General features: G+C 32.4%; 1 protein-coding gene across 2 annotated transcripts in view; it reads right to left on the bottom strand.

The window, feature by feature from the left end:
• VRK2 (VRK serine/threonine kinase 2) overlaps positions 1-20,229 on the bottom strand; it is a 108,719-nt gene that overhangs the window by 77,113 nt on the left and 11,377 nt on the right. For both annotated transcript variants that reach the window (XM_058551178.1, XM_058551177.1), the window contains exons 3-4: positions 2,440-2,489; positions 1,402-1,471 (exon numbers count right to left, since the gene is read on the bottom strand). In XM_058551178.1, coding sequence (XP_058407161.1) covers positions 1,402-1,471; positions 2,440-2,489 — 120 coding nt within the window. The remainder of the gene's footprint in view (positions 1-1,401; positions 1,472-2,439; positions 2,490-20,229) is intronic.

Below are 20,229 nucleotides of genomic sequence, written 5' to 3' on the forward strand. Positions count from 1 at the left end.
AAGATAAATTTAACAGGAAAAAAGACACATATTTTTTAGAAAGGTATTTATTACTTTTTGCATAGATGCTAAAACTCATTTAGCTAACCTCAATAGAACTTAGACCTTCCTAGAAATTTTTTTTAAAAATCAAATGTATCTATCTAATGGCTTCAAATTCTGTTTATCACTATAATTAACACAAAAACATATACAGAAATTTTAAATTAAATAAATTTTAACCAAAAGTAGTCATAGTCATAAAATGCATTGGTATTATATACACAAATGTTTCTATTCACAAAAACAACAAGATCATTCCCTTACATGCTAGTTAATTTTTAAATATAAATATGTTAACTTCCAAAGCACAAATAGAGAGATGGCTTTTTTCTTCCCTATAACTTAAAAATCTAAGGCTATGGTAGTCGAAAAAATAGGAATTGGGCAGAAAAACCACCTTACTCTGAAATTATGTGATACAGAAATTGTTTTGATTAAATTTAGTTTAAAAAAAATCAAAACCACTTAAACAATCAGGTAATTTATTTAATTTTTCATTCTTCTACCATATACGATGTTTAATGTTTTAAGACAGCGCTACTGATAAACAATCAAGTTTAATGGATTCTATTTGTCACTCTGACATAGTTTAAGCAGTTAGTAAAGACCATAGTCTTAATGTTTAGAAGGTTTTATTAAGGAAAACAAAGTTAATTATTGAGGCTAGACTCATCATTCTTTTTTCTAAACATAATGTAAAGGACCTTGACTATATAGTCATTACTCATATCAACTTCCTAAAAGCTTTAGTTAGTCCATTTATTTCATACAGTATTTATAAAATGCTTTTAGTCTTCTTCAGCTCTGCTCATATTCATTTCACATTCAAATCCTCTAACTGGTAGTTCTTACATCTGATATCCAGCTCCAATTAATTTCCCAACATTCAAGTTTCTAACATTTTAACTTATTTTCTAAATCGTCAATATTTAATCATCTCTATATACCTTACTCTAATCCATTCTATGATCATTTCTTCTGTTTATATATCTACTGCCCATTTGAATGCCTTTTTCTTACATCCTCCCTATCCAAATGGTTTTTTGTGAAAGAAATAATTTCATTCTAATATCTTTTACGCTTAGAGAACTCTTGGCAGCTTAAATCAACAATCCAACATTTTATGTAAAGTAGTAGAAATAACTTTGACTTGAAATATATAACCCATTATGTATGTAATATCAAGATTTGTACACCATCTGTCTTGTTTTTAAACACTATAATAGTTAACTGTATCATTTTATAATAAAATTTCTAATTGAAAAAAATTTTCCAGAAGGCTAGAAAAAGACAAAAATATTAACATTCACTTTAGCAAGCATATATATGGAAGTACCCTGCTTTGCTAATTTTACTTACTACAGTCTTTTTTTGCAGCTCTTTGATAAAATTTAAGTTCTGAAAATAATGGGCCATTTTCTTGATATTCCTATAAAATAAAAGAACAATTAATTTTATTAGGAAAAAATAATCTTAAAGATGGAATTAGTATTTCCACTGTGAAAGAATAAGTATACATATATAATATATAATAGTACTTGAATCATTTATTATGAAACACAGGTACCAGGTTTCCACTAAAAATCTCAGAAAAGCACTAAATAAACTTGAAGAATCTCATTTTTAAATTTAACATATTATAATGCTATCCTATACAGTCTTACACACAGAAGCAGTCTTCTTTTCTTTTTTTTTTATAATTTTATTTATTTATTTTTTCCCCCAAAGCCCCAGTAGATAGTTGTATGTCATAGTTGCACATCCTTCTAGTTGCTGTATGTGGGACGCGGCCTCAGCATGGCGGGAGAAGCAGTGCGGCAGTGCGCACCCGGGATCCGAGCCCAGGCCGCCAGCAGTGGAGCGCACGCACTTAACCGCTAAGCCACGGGGCCCGCCCAGAAGCAGTCTTCTTATGGGATGAATTTACGAAAAGCACTGAGAATCGAATACACACACATACTTAGACACTCAACACGTACCAACATGTACGTCAGAGTGGATATACTGCAAACTACCCTGTGGTTCATTCAATACATGACAGCTTTACTGAGTGTCTACTATATTTCATTCATTGTACTAGGCACGGAGGATATAAACAAAAATAAAACCTCATCCCTGCCTTTAATGACCTTACCATCAGGAGTAGAAAGGAAGGGAGAGCAGGAGGGAGAGAGAGGATAGCTAGCTAGATAAGATACAAGAATAATAGATGTCAATACAGAAGAACAATGTTCTCTAGTCTTTACATTTTAATAATGTGAAAATATAACATTAGGTTTATTGATAAGTAAAATTATGAAAACTAAGGTGAGAAACATTTTTTCAAAAACAAATGAATAAAGCAGAAAAGAAAAAAGTCAAATATATCTGAAATACAAATTTAAGAGCAATACTTACAACTTTTATTACATGCCTTGCATCTTTATCTGGTTTACTTGTGGGGAAAGCTGCAAAACAAAACACAGTAGGGCAAAAAAATAGTTGTTCCCAATTACTGAATGCCTACTATTATCCCAGACACTGTGCTAAGCACTTTACATATATTAAGTTATAGTATTATATCCTCCCAAGAACCTCTTATGGTAGGTATTATCTCCATTGTACACAAGATCCCACTAACGTTTGGTAAGTTGAATAATTTGCTCACTAAGAAGTAGCAGATTGGGGACTGAAACTCAAATCTGTCTGACACCGCAGCCTACACTCTTTACCATAAACCATGTTCAAATATTCAAACAGATAAACCAACAGATGACATTAATCACATAGATCCAGATGTAGAGGAAAATATTTGCTAGATATATAACATTAAACCCAGTAAATGATATACAGTAAAATCTACTGATTCAATTTTACTACATTAAAATCTATGTAATTCAGAAATGAAAATTGATTCATTCTAAGTAAAAAGTTCAAAATAATTTCTACTTGGCAAAATTCTAAAATTCATGAAGTTACAATGAGAATAAAGTCTTTTAAAATTCATCTTCTGAGCCTAGCAATCAATTATTTCTACATTAAAGAATACTTATAAGCTCATTTCAATTTCAAGTTCTTACTTTATTTTATTATTTACCATTTACATTTTAGATATAGTAATTCAACTTCTGAAAATTCTACTGTTCAAATTTTTAGATCAAGTCAATCCTTTCCTCTATGTTATCTAAATTATTAAAAGATTACTCTGTTTTCAAATCTTGGTAAGAGAAGTTGACGTGTATATTTATTTGTATTGTGAAAGTCTAGAATTTTGTCATTCATCTATTCACTATTCATCCATTTATTCCTTCATTCATTCAACTAACCAATATTTATTTATCAAGAGGCAAGAACAGGCAAGGCACTGTGTTAAGGATTAGTTAGAATATTTAAAGGAAAGTGAAAGGAAAAAGGTGGAACTAGCATTGAACATGATTGAAAGTCGGCACTTTGAGAATAAAGATCAAATTCTTCAGGTATATTTTCAGTATATTTATCGAAACGCTGCATCCTCTTATCACTACTCCTAACATTTTTCCCTTTCTTTCTCCTAACTCGATCAACTTTTCTCTATTAATTCACATGATAGATATAAAAAATATATCACAAATTCACTAAAGTATATAAATTCTACTTTACAGTTTTAGCCAACTCATGTACAACTTTATTAACCATTCACCAAAATGTCTGATGTCAGCAATGCTATTAGCCAGTTGAAGAAATTAATACTTCAGTCTTAGTCGATATTAGACATAAATTGTGAACCCACATCTCTCGACAGTAACAAAGAAACTAATTTCTAGCAATTAAAATTCTCTCTTCATCTTTATTCCTGTAAAGTCATTTCATTTTCACCCCTGCAGCAGTCCCAAGGGAACTGCAGAAGGAGTGGATTATCCATATCTAAGGAAGGAAAACACTAAAGAAAGTATATACAGAAGAAGGTGTCCAGTCCTGGTACAGAAGAAGAGATAAGAAAAGCCTTTCCCCCTACCCTACAGCAAACTGTTTTTACTAGTATGGAGCCCAAGGCTGAGAAGAAATAGCCCTGCCCTAACCCTGGTCTACTTAGTACAGTACAGACTCTAAGCAATGGTCTTTTCTTCCTGAGGTAGACATTGGTAGAAACTTCTTGCTTCTTGTCTAAAAGCAAGTGGCCACAGCACTTGAAGCCCAACAGAATGTAAGAAGCAGAAAACCACAAAAGGAAAAAGGAGATTTCAACTAGATAAATTATTATGTTATCCACCGGGGAAAAAAAACCCAACCAGTCCAATGTCCTTCTCCTTGCTGATTTCAATCAGTATATCCCTACCACTTCATAATCTGAATCTTCCTTTCATGTTATTTCATATGAACATAATCATGTGCTGACATATACTTGAAACATCCCCACACTTGTCATTTGATAGCTACACAATATTCTCTATAAACTTCCAAGTCAAATTATATTGGAGGGCTTAAATCTAAAATCAATTGACTAGAAAGCTCTTGGAGATGGATCTTGAACAGATAAATTGTCCTAGTTACCATGGAGGTCTCTTTACAGTAATCAATCAGTTAATTAATGAAACAAATATTTATTTTCTACTGTAAGCCAAGCCACGTTATAGCTAGTGAAATTAAATGATGATGGAAAACAACATGGTATCTGCTTTTATAGTCTAGTGGAGAAATAAGACATTCATCATATACTCACACAGAAGTAAAAAACTGTAATTATAATAAATTTTAAAGGGAAAGGCAGACGGTACTATGAGAATGTATAATTTAATCTATATAAAAGGGAATGCTGGAGCAAGAATATGGAGAGGTGGTGAAGGGCCAGCTGCAAATCTAGTTAATTTCTGTCTAATAAAAGGTTTTAAAAGCTTGAGGTGTAGTTGGAGGATAGGAAACACTTAATTAGATTTGCATTCTGAACAGCTCACTACACCTGTGTGGAGAACAGACTAAAGGGGAATCAGACTATTGACAGATCAGTAAGGATTTAATTTTGATAGATCAGAGAAGAGAAGACTATATTGTAGACTGGAGTATCAATGGTAGGTAAAGAAAAATGAGCAGATTCCAGAGATTTCAGAAAGTGAAATTCCGAGGACTTGATGATGAAGGGAAAAGGATCTAGTTTGGTAGCTGACTGATCTATTGGGGGTTGAAAAAAATGATCAATCATAGGCAGTGACACTGTTGAAAGTACAGTAATCTCATATCTTCCTTTAAATTCCCGATGAGAGGTTTGACGACCTCATAAGGAAGGCATTGTGCACATACATGATATTTGCCTTCCTAGCATTTCTTTTCTATTCACTGGGAACCTTATCTTGTTTTCCTTTGAGAAGCAAAACTTCCCACCATCCCTGTAGACCTAGTAGGGTTGCCTATCACAGTGTACCCTCCCTTACATCCCAGAGTTGGGCATATGACCAAGACTGGCTAATTGGAATATACAAACTCACTGGCCACAGTAACCAGTTCAGAAAAGGCAAAGTGCCCAAACCAGGTAAAAAAGTCTTCCCTAGGATTTGCCGTTAAAATGCTAAGTAACACAAGATAGATCATAAGCTGTAAGGATACCAAAACCCTTGAAATAGTGATCACTTTCCTCAGCTAAATGGAAAACAAAGTCTGAAAATCAAATCCAACACTGAGGAAAGTAGGTTTAAGGCAGGATGAGAGAAAGAGCCTTAGTGACATTCAAAAGGCATAAATCCCAAGAAACTTAGACTTCTCATATAGATCGAGTATCTGTCTAAAACGATAACAGACACAAACAAAGGTATCAACAACATAAGAGATAATGTGAAATGCTCTATGAAAACAACTGAACAAATTGGTTGTAATTCAAAAAGCGTCAGAAATCTAAGAGATAGTGATTAAGAACTAGGAATACATTAGAACTCCAAGAGGAAATCTGAGAGTAAGCTTGAATCTGGAATAGGCAAATAGGGGAAACTACCCAAATATCTATCCTCCGTAGAATGTCTAACAAATTATATTACAGTCATAGTAAGGAATACATCACATTAAAGAAAATGAATGAAATATAGATATTGTAGCAATATAGATATATCTTAAAGACATAACGTTGAGTGAAAGAAACCACATAAAACAGAATGCATACTTATGATTCTATTTATATAAATTTTAAAACCCACAAACTCAAATTATATTTGTTTAGGGATGTATATATATATACGATAACTATAATAAAAACAGTAAAATAAAAACTATAAATAGTCTAGACAGTGTTGTTAATACTACAAGGGAGGGAAGAGGTGTTAGAGCTTCTGGAGTGCTGGTTATGTTATGATATATTATATGCTTGACCTGGATGGGGATTTTGAGTGTTTTGTTATAAATTAACACTTTTTCAATAAACTGTATGTTTATGTTGTATGTACTTTTCTATATATGTAATACATACATAATCATTAATATTTAAAAACTAATGAATAGACAAAATGGTAGATTAGATAGAGCTAGAAAGAGAACTAGTGAACCAGATTAGATCTGAGGAAATCCACAGTTCACCAGATAGAGATAAAGAGACATAAAATATGAAGAAGAGATTATGAAACACCAAAGGAATATGTGACAGAAAAACAATTATTCCAACAAAAGTTCTGGAACTAGAGAATAGAGAGAATGGAGGACAGGCACTTTTGAATACATAATATCTGACAACTTTCTAATATTGATAAAAGTCATGAATCCTCAGATTTAAGAGTCACAAGTCCCCAGCAAGATAAATAATAAATCTGTACTTCAGCCCACCATAGTCAAACTGCAGACCATTAAAGACAAAGTTCTAACAAGCAACTCAATAAAAAAGATCAGATTGCATACAAAAAATAGATGAAATGACAGCAGACTTCTCAATAGCAACAAGGGAATAAGAAAACAATTGAATAACATCTTCACATGCTGAGAGAAGATAATTATAAATTTAAAATAAGCTGCAATGAAAACACTGACAAAAACAATGTACAAGATAGGAATATGGTGACTCAAGAGTTGCAATGCCCATGTATTTATCAAGTAGAAAAGCAGAGACACTGATTAGCTTCACAGTTTGTTAAGAGAATATGTTGAAAGTTTATAGGTAACCAATAAAATAATAGAAATAAAATTCATAACTTCAAAATCAGCAGAGAAAAAAAGAAAATCAAGAAAACCTAAACAGTCTAATAGAAGACAGGAAAAGAACAGTTTAAAAAAAAAAAAAAAAACAGAAAAGGCAGAATAAATAGAAAAGATGATAATAGAAATAAATTAAAATACTGGAGTATATCAATTTCTAGCCATACACTTTTTTCATATTTTAATATCTTTGAAACTTGAATGCATCTTACAACTGAGGATATCTTACAGTTGCTGTCAACCACATGGCAGTTACGACAGTTGTCACTGCCTGTGCAGATATAAACTCAGTCCCAGAGGTCTATGTGTCTTCACTTCAACTGAGTCATGTACACTGCTGGTAGTATTACATGTTAAATTTAATTGTCATTTACAATGATTTGTGTATGCAAAATAATAATTAATTAACCAGCCCAAAACAGAGGAGTAGGACATAAATTTGATATTAGTAAAAGTTCATTGAGATATGACTGCAACAACTGAGTATTCTATGAGTTCCATATGTAAGACTCTTTTTAAGGTATTGTGTCATAGTTTAATGGGCAGTATTAGGTATTAGATCTAAAGCAGATCTTACATAAACACAAAAGGAATGATTCAAGAGGAAGATAATTATGAACTTTTAAGCATCTAATGGAGACTCAACATATGTATATAAAATAATAATGTGTCTTATAATCAATGACATCTTAGATTTAAAAAAATATGCCAGTAATCATAATAAATTTTGGTAGGCTAAGTTCACCAGCTAAGGAAAAAAACTGTAAGACTGATAAAATAATAAATGTATATATTTATGAGACGTAACTAAAACCTAGTGGTGCAGAGAAACAAAATAAAAAGACAGAAGATAAACTAATTAGCCAAAACTAGCTGAAATGTATATTTTCAAAATTATATAAATCTCAGGAAAGAGTAATTATTAGATATAAAGTTAGTCCAACCTAATCATAAAAGGAACGATTCAACGGAAAGACAAAAATTATGAGTTTAAAGCATTTGATAATGTACCTTTGTATTATATAAATCAAAACTTAGCAGAATTAACAAGAAAAAAAATGACAGAGCCACAAAAGTCGTTGAAGATTTTAACACAATTACATAAGTATAGGCAAGCAGACAAAAATAAACTGAAACAATACAATTAACAGTTTTTACCTAAAACTGTTGTATCTAAAACTGCCACATAGAAAACAATAAAACAAGAAACATACACTCTTTTCAAACTAACATAAAACATTTTTTTAACTGCATATTTTTTCCCAGAAAGCAGGTTTTATCAAATATCAAAGAATAAGGATCATTAAGGCTAATTTCTATGACCACAATGCCTGGTCCCCAGGCCAAAGAAGAAATCACAATGGAAATTAGAATATAAATAGGACTGAATAATACTGAACATATCATATTCAAACCAGCTACAATGCAGTTAAAGTACATATTTGTTACTTGCTTTCCCTGACAAAATGCAAGCTTCACAAAGACAGAGATATGTTTTATTTAGATGTGTCCCTAGAATAGGGACTAGTAGGTATTCATTAAATATTTGATGACTAATTTAATGAATGAAAGTAGTACCTAGAAAGAAAGTTATAGCATTAAAATTTTTATTTTAAGAAAACTGAGGAGTACCCAAGCTGGTGACATAAGAGGCTTCTGAGCTCCCACATCCACCCAAGAAGCACCAAATATACAACCACACACAGAGCAAATCCCTCTGAAAAAGATTCAGAAACTAGCTGAGTGACTCCTACACACCAGGCGAATGAGAAATTATGCACATCGTAAGGCATACTGACAGTGATCCTCCTCTTCGGAATAATGACAGGTCTTGGCACATCCTCAACCGCTAGGTGCCACTAAGAACAAAGAAGGCAGCTTGGACAATCACAAAAGTTTGACAGACAACTAAGAGCTTGAGCTGGGCTGACTGATGAGGTTCAGTTCCTACACAAGACCACTCTGTCAGGTCTGAAAGAGAGCACAGCCAACATATGGAAACAACCAAAGTGTCTGTCAATGGATGAATGGATAAAAAAAATGTGGTGAATATATACACAATGGAATATTACTCAGCCTTAAAAACGGAAATCCTGCCATTTGTGACAACACGGATTAACCTGGAGGGCACTATGCTAAGTGAAATAAGCCAAATAGAGCAAGACAAATACCACACAGTATCACTTATATGTAGAATCTTAAAAAAAAAAAAGTCACGGTCATAGAAACAGGAAGTAAAACAGTGGTTCCCAGGGGCTGGGAGGTAGGGGAAACAGGGATAGTTTGGTAAAAGGATACAAATTTTCAGTTAGAAGATGAATAAGGTCTGAGGATCTAATGCATAACATAGTGACTATAGTTGATAATACTGGATTGTATAGTTGAAATTTTTAAGAAAACTGAACTTAAGTGTTCTCACCAAAAAAAAAAAAAAAAGTAAATATGTGAGGTGATGTATGTGTTACTTAATTCAACTGTAGGAATTCTTTCACAATGTATATGTATATCAAATCATTATGATGTATACTTTGAATATATTACAATTTTCTTTGTCAATTGTACTTCAATAAAGCTGGAAAAAAAGTTGAAAAAGAAACACTTAAGTATAAATCTAACAAAATATACACAATATCTATATGAGGAAAACTATGAAAGTCTGATGAAAGAAATCAAAGATCTAAATATGTGGATAGATATTCCCTGATCATGGATAGGAAGACTCATCTTAAGATGTCAGTTCTTTCCAACTTCTTCTATAGATTCAAGGCAATCCTAATCAAAATACCAACAGGCTATCTTGTGGATATTGACATACTGATTCTAAAGTTTATATGGAAATGCAAAAGATGCAGAACAGTCACCACAATACTGAAGAAGGAAAACAAAGTCACAGGACTGACACTATACAACTTTAACACTTCCTATAAAGCTACAGTAATTAAGACAGTGTGGTAGTTTCAAAAGAATGGAAAAATAAGTCAATGGTAGTTTCAAAAGAAAAGACAAATAAGTCAATGGATCAGAACAAAGAGCCCAGAAATAGAACCACATAAATAAAGTCAATTGATCTTTACAAAGGAGCAAAGGCAATTCAATCAACTAAGCATAGTCTTTTTTAGCAAATCATACTGGAACTGGACATCTGCATGCAAAAAATGAATGTAGATACTGACCCTTACATAAATGTTAACTCAAAATTGTTCACAGACTTAAATGTAAAACACAAAATTATAAAAATTCTAGAAGATAACATAGGTACAAATCTAAGTGACCTAGGGTGATGTGTTTTCAGAACACCCAAAGCATAATTTATGAAAGAAAAAATTGATTAGTTGGACTTCATTAAAATTAAAAATTTCTGCTTTGCAAAAGACACTATTAAGAAAACAAGAAAATCACCCACAGTCTGGGAGAAAATATTTGCAAAACACATATCTGATAAACAAGCTTTGTATCCTAAATATACAAAGAAGTCTTAAAAGTCAACAAGAAGAAAATCAATAACCCACTTAAAAATAGGCAAAAGATGTGAATGGACAACTCCACAAAGAAGATGTACAGACGGCAAATAAGCATACGAAAAGATGCTCAATATGTCATCAGAGAATTACAAATTAATAATAACCTACAATTACACATTTATTAGAATGGCTAAAATCAAAAACACTGACAATATCAAATGCTGACAAGGATGTGGAGCAACAGAACCCCTCATTTATTGCTGGTGGGAATGCAAAACGATACAGTCACTTTGGAAGAAAGTTTAGCAGTTTCTTACAAATCTAAATATAGTCTTACTATATGATCCAAGAATCACACTGCAAGGTATTTATCCAAAGGAGCTGAAAACTATGTCTACATAATAATCTACACATGAATGTTTATGTCAGTTTTATTCATAATTGACAAAAACTGGAAACAACCCAGATGCCCTTCAACAGGTGAATGGAAGAGCAATCTGTGATATACCCACACAACAGAATATTATTCAGCAATAAAAAGAAATTGCACTACTAAGCCATGAAAAGACATAGAGGAAACTTAAATGCATATTTCTTAGTGAAAGAAGCCAGTTTGAAATGGCTACATAATGTATGATTCCAACAATATACCATCTGGAAAAGTAAAACTATAGAAACAGTAAGAAGACCAGTGGTTGCCAAGGGTTTAGGGGCAGAGCAATAAACAGATGGAGCACAGGGGAAATTCAGGGCAGTGAAACTACTCTGTATGGTACTGTAATGGTGGATAGATGACATTATGCATTTGTCAAAATCCATAAAACTGTAGAACACAATGAGTGAACCCTAACATAAACTATGGACTTTAGTTAATAATAATGCATCAATATTGTTAATAAATTGTAACAAATGTACCACACTAATTCAAGACACCAATACCAAAATTACACAGCTGTTGGAACTACTTGATAAAGACTTTAAAGCAACTAATAAAAATGGTCCAGCAAGTAAAGGCAAACACTTTTGGAACAAATAGAAAGATAGACCAATGCGGCAAAGACATAGAAGATACAAAGAAAAACCAAATGACACTTTTGGAACTGAAAAACACGATGACCAAAAATTAAAAAAAAAAAATCATGAGTAGGGGCCAGCCCTGTGGTGTAGAGGTTAAGTCTGGCACGCTCCACTTCGGCAGCCCGGGTTTGCAGGTTCAGATCCTGGGCACGGTCCTACATCACTCATCAAGCCACGCTGTGGTGGTGACCCACTAACAAAAGAGAGGAAGAGTGGCACAGATGTTAGCTCAGGGTTAATCTTCCTCAAGCAAAAGAGGAGGGAGATTGACAACAGACGTTAGCTTAGAGCAAATCTTCCTCACCAAAAAATTGAGTGGGCTCAATAGGATTATGGAGATAACACATGAAAGAGTCAGTGAACTTGATGAAGGATCAAGAGAAATTTATCCAACCTATACAACAGCAAAACAGAATATGGAAAAATTTAACAGAGCCATAGGATCCTGTAGGCAATAACAAAACATTTAACATATATGGTATTGAAGTCCTAGAAGCAGAGAAGTAAGAGTATGAAACCGAAAACATATTTGATGGAATAATGGCTGAAATGTCCCAAGTTTTATGTATACATAAACATACAGTTCAGTGCAGCCCCAAAAGGATAAACCCAAAGAAATCAAGGCCCAGACACATATAATCAAACTGCCGAAAGCTAAAAACAAAGAAAAATCTTAAAAGGAGCCAGAGCAAAACAATACAATAACTATAGGGGAACAATGACTCAAATGAATGTAGATTTCTCATCACAAACTAGGAGACCGGAGGGAAGTGTCACAACATGTTTGAAGTGCTAGAAAAAAGAATTGTCAATCCAATATCCAGCAACATATCCTTCAGGATCTTGTGGCTAAATAAAGACATTTTCAAATGATAGAAAACTAAGAGAAGCCAGAGCCAGCAGACCTTCTATATAAGAATTGCTAAAGGAAGATAGTCAGAAAAAGAATCATACAAGAAAACGTGAACTATCAGGAATAAAAGAAGAGAAAAAAATGGTAAATATCTGGGAAAATGTAATAGATTATGCTTCTCCTTTTCAGTTAAAATATATTTGATGGTTGAAATAAAAGTTATAAAATGGTCTGGGAGATTTTCAACAAATATAGATGTAACGTATAAGACAACTACAACATATCGAAATGTGTGGGATGCTGCCAAAGAAGAGCTTAGAAAGAAATTTTAGCACTGAATATTTGTATTACAAGAGAAGAAAAGTTCAAATAAGTAAGTTTCCACCTAAAGAAACTAGAAAAAGAAGAGCAAACTAAACCCAAAGCAAACAGAAAGAAATAATAAAGAAAAACCCAGACATCAATGAAATTGAGATGGCGGTGCCCAGCGGTGTCCACCTGCTCACCCACAGAGGAGGGGAGAGACATCAGCATCATGGTGGAGTGAGCTTTCCCCTTAGACTCTCCCCCTCTAACATACAACAAAAAGAACATTCATATACCAACAGAGGACATTCACACAACACAAAAGATATCTGAGAGACCCACCCAGCCTTACATCTGAAGGTGGAGGTGCGGGAACCTTCAGAGAAAGTGGAAGGAGTAGCAGCAGGTGGAAGCTGCCACCAGATATCATCAGCATGAGGAAAACCAAGGCCAAGCCCTCAAGAAGTATGCAAAAATATATTAAATCTCCAGACCAGAAGGAAAATGACAAGCACCCAGAAATCAATCCTGAAGGCACAGAAATTTATAACCGAAATGACAGAGAACTCAAAATACCTATCATAAAAAAGCTCAACAAATTACAAGAAAATACAGATAGACAATTCAATGAAATCAGGAACTTCTTCACAAAAGAGATTGAAACTATAAAGAAAAAACAATCAAAAATGTTGGAGACGAAAAACACAATGGAGGAGATAAAGAAAAATCTGGAATCTTTAAAGAACAGAGCTCACAATATGGAGGACAGAATGAGTAATATAGAGGACAGGAATGCAGAAATGCTCCAGATGGAGGAGGAGAGAGAACTAAGACTAAAAAGAAATGAAGAAATTCTCAGAGAAATATCTGACTCAATTAGGAAATGCAAGATAAGGATTATAGGTATTCCTGAGGGAGAAGGGAAGGAAAAAGGAACAGAGAGCTTGTTCAAAGAAATAATAGCTGAGAACTTCCCAAACCTGGGGAAGGAGCTGGAAATACAAGTGAATGAAGCCAACAGATCTCCTAAATATATCAACATAAAAAGATATATAGCAGTAAAGCTGGCAAAAGTCAATGACAAAGAAAAATATTAAGGACAGCAAGACAAAAAAAAATAACATACAAAAGAATTCCTATCAGGCTCTCAGCCAATTTCTCAGCAGAAACTTTATAGGCTAGGAGAGAGTGGAATGATATATTCAAAATTCTGAAAGACAAAAACTTTCAGCCAAGAATACTCTATCCAGTGAAAATATCCTTCAGAAATCAATGAAATTGAAACCAGAAAAACAATAGAGTAAATACATGAAACCAAGAGCTGTTTCTTTGAAATGATCAATAAAATTGATAAACCCATATCAAGACTGACAAAACAAAAAAAAGAAAAAGATAAAAATGATCTATATCAGGAATGAATGAGGGAATATCGCTATAGAAGCTGCTGACATTAAAAGTATAATAAACTAACACTATGAACAACTCTATACATATAAATTTGACAACTTACATGCAATGGAGCAATTCCTTAAAATCCACAAACTACTAAAAGCTACCCAAGATGAAATAAATAACCAAATTAGTCCTATAACTACAAAAGAAAGTGAAATCAAAGTTAAAAAAAAAAAAACTCTTCTGAAAAAGGTATCTCTAAGCCCAGATGGCTTCACTGTAGAAGTCTACAAAACATTTAAAAAAGGAATAACACCAATTCTACATATTCACTTCCAGAAAGCAGAAAAGGAGGGAATAATTCACAACTCATTTTATGAAGCCAGCTTTACCCTGAAATCAAAACCAGGCAGACAGCAGGGGGAAAGAAAACAAACTACAGATCAATAGCTCTCATGAAATTGATGCACACAAAAAAAGAAATCAGTGTCATCCACCACATTAAGAGTCTCAAGAAGAAAAACCACAGGATCATATCAATTGACGTAGAAAAAGCATTTGACAAAATTCAATACACACTCATGATACAAAACTCTAAGTATACTAGGGGAGAGCTTCCTCAACTTGATAAAGAATATCTTGATAAAGAAATTCTTCATAAAGAATATCTACAAAAAACTATAGCTAACATCATACTAAATGAACAGAGGCTGAATGCTTTTGCCCTAAAATTGGGAACAAGTCAAGGATGTCCATTCTCACCATTCTTATTCAACAAAGTACTGGAAGTCCTAGCTAGTGCAATGAGTCAAGAAAAATTATTAAATAAAAGGCATAAAGATTGGAAAGGAAGAAATAGTGTCCCTATTTGCAGATGACATGACTGACTATATAAAAAATCCCAAAGAATCTGCCAAAAAAAAAAATCCTATAACTAATAAGTAAGTGTAACAAAATCATGGGACATAATAAGGTCAATACATAAAAATCAATTGTATTTCTATATATTAATAATGTACAATTGGAAACCAAAATTACAAAAGCAATACCATTTTCAATAGCACCAAAAATTTAAAGAGAAAAACTTACATATATACCTAAAAGTACATGTACAGGACCAATATGCTAAAAAGGACAAAATGCTGAAGAAAGAAATCAAAGACCTAAAAAAATGGGTCTATTTTTGTATTTATATTTGCAGATTGGAAGACTCAACACAGTAAAAATGTCTATTCTCCCCCAAATTTATCTATAGATTTAACTCAATACCAATCAAAATCTCATCAAGGTTTTTTTCTGTAAATATAGATAAACTGGTTATAAAATGTATATGGAAAGGCAGGACCTAAAAGAGCTGGCTTGGATGAATCTCAAAGGCATTATCCTAAGTGAAAAAATCCAATCTCAAAAAGTTACATACCATACGATTCCATTTATAGGAATTCTGTACATTCTTAAAAAGACAAAACTGTAGTGATAGAGAACAGATCAGTGGTTGACAGTGGTTAGGGGTAAGGAAAGGATGTAACTACAAAGGGATAGTATGAGGAAGATTTTAGGGGTGATGAATCTGTTTTGTATCTCAATTGTTGGGGTGGTGTGTTAAAATTCATAGAAATGTACACACTCACACAAAGTGAATTTCTCTCTGCATTAATTTTAAAATAATATTAACAAAAAAGATACAACAAATACATAATCATAATACAAAGTAGAATAAGCTTAGTGACAACAAAGAGACAAAAATATTGTTGAAAATACACAATATACAACTTTGGCAGAAAAAGCAAAAAGAAAAACAGTAGGTTTCAAGAAGAAGCAGGACTTCAAGTAAATACATTTGTATTGGATTATGTAGAAACTGGAGATAAAATGCAGATGATAAAGAGAAAAACAGAATAAGTAAAATGATCTTGGTATGTATTTCCAGCAATGGATTCTAAGACTATGACATACGAAAACTCTGGGTTTTTATGTTTACTAAATCACCACACACACAATTTTTAAAATGAGTTCTTGTACAGTTGGAAAAAAGCTTATTCTCTACAACACCGTTAAATCTCCTCCAAACAGAAATTGTCTTATTAATTGCATATTCAGCTTTGTAGCTTATTAATTACTGTAGTACAATCAGTTATCTTTAAACTCGTTTAGAAATGGAATGTTTTTTGGAAGCCTGATACATAGAACAGATCGAAGCAGAAATGCTCAGGTTGAAACACGGGTGGAGGGGCCCAGAGCCCCTACCCCTTTCACCTGTATACCTGGGTTCCATAGAGACCAGTGTGAAGACCTACTGATAAATGACTTGTCATTTTCTGAGTTTGTTTATAATATCTCCAGTTATAATTATATTTGTAATAATTTCTTATTGAATGCTTGCTAGATTTTCTTTCTTTTTTAAGCATAAAAATAAACAATAGCATTCTGGTCATATTAAATTCTGTCATTACATTTTCACTTGGCTTTATTAACCTTTTGCCGTTATATAATGTCCTTGTTTAGCTCTCTTAATGATTTTTACTATTAAATGTAAACAATAACCAAAAAAACCCTTTATTTTACTCTTTACTTACATGTGCATGAAAAATTTTGATCTTTTAGTGTCTTTATATTTTATTGGTATTTCTCTTTTGGCAACTGATTATGGAATTTTTATCAATGATATTCTTTAATAGAGGATTTCAGACTCTTTTTATCCAATGTAGTAACTGGCAATTGTATTATAATCCAACACTCTGTAAATTTATATAATTGTTATTCTTCTTTGTTCTCCTTTGCCAATTACTTACTGGTTGTGGTACATATTACATATCTTACTTCACTTTATAATAGACTATCTTTCAATTCATTTATCTATTTCTCAAACACTCTGAACACTGATATACTCTAACTCAGATGTTTTCATTATTATTATTATTAACTAAATATATTTTGAGCTTCTTGAAAGATTGATACATAACTTTTTAAACTTTTAACCCTATAATTCCTAACCACAGTTCATTAATCTATTTTAGAAATGTGAATTGCATTATAAAATTCTATGTTCATAACTCCAATTTTTACTAAACCGGTTTTACTTGTATCATCAAATCTTTTCTTAATATTTTAATTCATTTATCTCTTGTCCCTTTCAATTATATACTTTAAAGTCTACTTTATCTTTGTGGCACTCTGTTATGAAATGATTTTATATTTCCTAAGACCTCAAATATTTCCTTCTATCTCTTAGAGACATTCAATTTGGCCAGATAGAATACTGGAATGACAGCCATATTTCTCTTAGCTAATCATGAAGTCTTTCTATTTTCAGTCTATGAATTAAGGGGTGAAGTAGTTCTTGACCTCCCTTCCTGAAATGATACTGTAAATTCTGTATTTTAAGTTTAAAAACCCACTATGTAAGAATTTTAGCCCCACCCTCACTTTTTGAAACACTTTCTAATATTCATGCTGAAATTAGGTTTCAAATAAGGGAAATCTTTCTTATATCTTTCATTACAGTCTCTATTTTGCAGGTCTTTACCTTTTTTACATGATATTCTTATCCAAAGATATACTACGTAAACAGATAAATAGAACCATTATCTTTTCTTCTTGATGATCTCTTCACGTCATTTTTCTGTGACTTAGATTTGCTTTGCTTGCTCATTAATAGTACCTAATTCTTTGCTCAGCTGAGTCAATTCTTTCCTTAAAGCCTCTATCCATGTTTCAGTATCTCTCACCATCTTTCAGGATCTCACAGATTTTCAGGGTCAGAAGGAACTTAAAAGACCTTCCCCCAATAAAAACCTTATTTTTACACAGATTCTATAATTCATTAAACTAGTCAATTTCAGAACATTTATACTTGTTCAAAAGCTTTCTGCTGGAGTAGAAATTCTGATATAACAGAAGTCCATACAAATTTTTTCTTCCCCTTTTCATCACACAGTTTGAAAAAGCTTCAACATTTGCCCATTAGATAGACAATTTTGTTTTGCTTTCTTCTCACTTTTCTTGAAGTGTATCATGTAAGGATTTTTTTGTGGGTTTGACTACTTTTCCTTCTACTATTCTCTTAACACTTTGTAAGATAGAGGTTTACATAACTAATACTCTATTCTCAATTGTAATACTCACATTTGATACTGGAGATCTACATTAGAATTGTAACACATGATCTTTTAATAAAAACAATATCAAGTATAATGAATAGCTTGTCTTCACATTCTCCAGATTGAAATTAATAACCACATATCACCATAAGTGCTCAAAAACATGTATTCTAATGTAGTATTACATTTTGTTCACTCTTTTCCTTGCTATGTATATACTCCAAAGAAAAAAGCATTCTAGCATAAAAACTAGCATTGCAATATCTATTAATATCTCTCCTCCATTAAAAACACCTAAAGATTTGCCTGTACATGACATCTTATAATTTTTTTCATAAAATCACCTATAGGTATGTAATAAATCACTACTATTGTGTAATAATATCTTAAAAGAACTGAATAATTTTCCAAAAACTACACTTCTATTATAAATAAAATATTTTGGTATCTGAACAAATTCTATAAGGAAACATATTCTTTATCAAGATTCTGCCTATCCAAGTACTTTTGGTTTTGTTCTGTTTTACTCTTTAAAAGACTTAGTTTTCTAAATAGTGTATCTTTAAATTATTATACTCTGGAAAAAAGACATGGTCAAGAAAATTCAATATTTGTAAAAATACCTATTTTTGCATGATGCTAATTAAAATTGTATTACAGGGATTTAAAGAGGCCTCTTTTGATCTTCCTGTTGTTTATTAGACTCAAAACAAATGCAGAAAATCCCTATAAACTACAAAACTTTATTCATTTTTGAACAAGCAGGAAATAACACCAAACCTTTCTCATCAGTTTGTATGCACTACTGGTTGACTATTCTCATAAAAATATTGTTTGATATAGGTATAGTACATTTTTAATGTATTTTTTCCAGTTCTTAACACTAGATTTACTATAAACATCAGATGTTCTTTCACAGATTTTGTGAACTTAATAATATTAAAAACATATCACGATGCTCTAAACCTCGACTTGACAATCTGAATGGAAATGACACCATTATTAGCATCATAACTAACAGATTTCTTAAATTAGCTGTCAGTACTATCAATTAGATATTTCACTGTTATTTTAGAAATGAGCTTGTCAGAAGTATGTGATTTGCCACTATTTTCTCTGGCTAGCAATAAATTCAAAGTGTTCTTTGACAAAGCACATAATCAGTAGAGCAAAGAATCCTGAGTTCAAATGTAGATGGAGACAATTATTAAAACTGTGGCATGGAGGCAAATTACTTAATCTTCCTAGGCCTCAATATCTCCCTTATTAAGTTGTTGGGAGGATTAAATGCAATAATGCATGTAAAGCATTTAACACAGAGTTTGGCACACACTAAGTGAAAGATTTTAGTAGTAGTTAATGATGATAATGATTTTCTACAAAAGATTTCAAGAACTATCCCTAGCAGTTATCAGCAGCCACAGACACATATGCATCTGCTACTCTTTATTGGGAGATTCATTCTTTCATTCTTTTTTACTCTTCTATGTTCTATGTTCATGGCCTCCTCAGTGACGCTTTGGTGACATTACTTCTAAGAATTTCATTAGGTGGCACTCAGAACACCTACAATGGAAGCTATGCTCTCCATGCTCTTTCACGCATGTTGTAGCTTCCAATTGCTCTTGCTTGAAATAAATTTGCAGGAAGCTGCCTTTACTTCACACTAAGCATAGGAGAGAAAAATGGCCAGTGTCTCTGGGGAATAATTAACAAAAGACAGTTTGTTTCATCTTCATGATAAAATACAGCACCCCTATTAAAAGGCAAATTCATCATTCCCAAAAGTTAAATAGAATGACACTTTAAAAGTAATTCCAGCTGATTAAATTTAGGGTTCTGAAAAAAAATTAATTCATGAATATACTCTGAATCT

Source organism: Diceros bicornis, chromosome 12, assembly GCF_020826845.1.
Source record: "Diceros bicornis minor isolate mBicDic1 chromosome 12, mDicBic1.mat.cur, whole genome shotgun sequence".
Taxonomy (NCBI): Eukaryota; Metazoa; Chordata; class Mammalia; order Perissodactyla; family Rhinocerotidae; genus Diceros; species Diceros bicornis.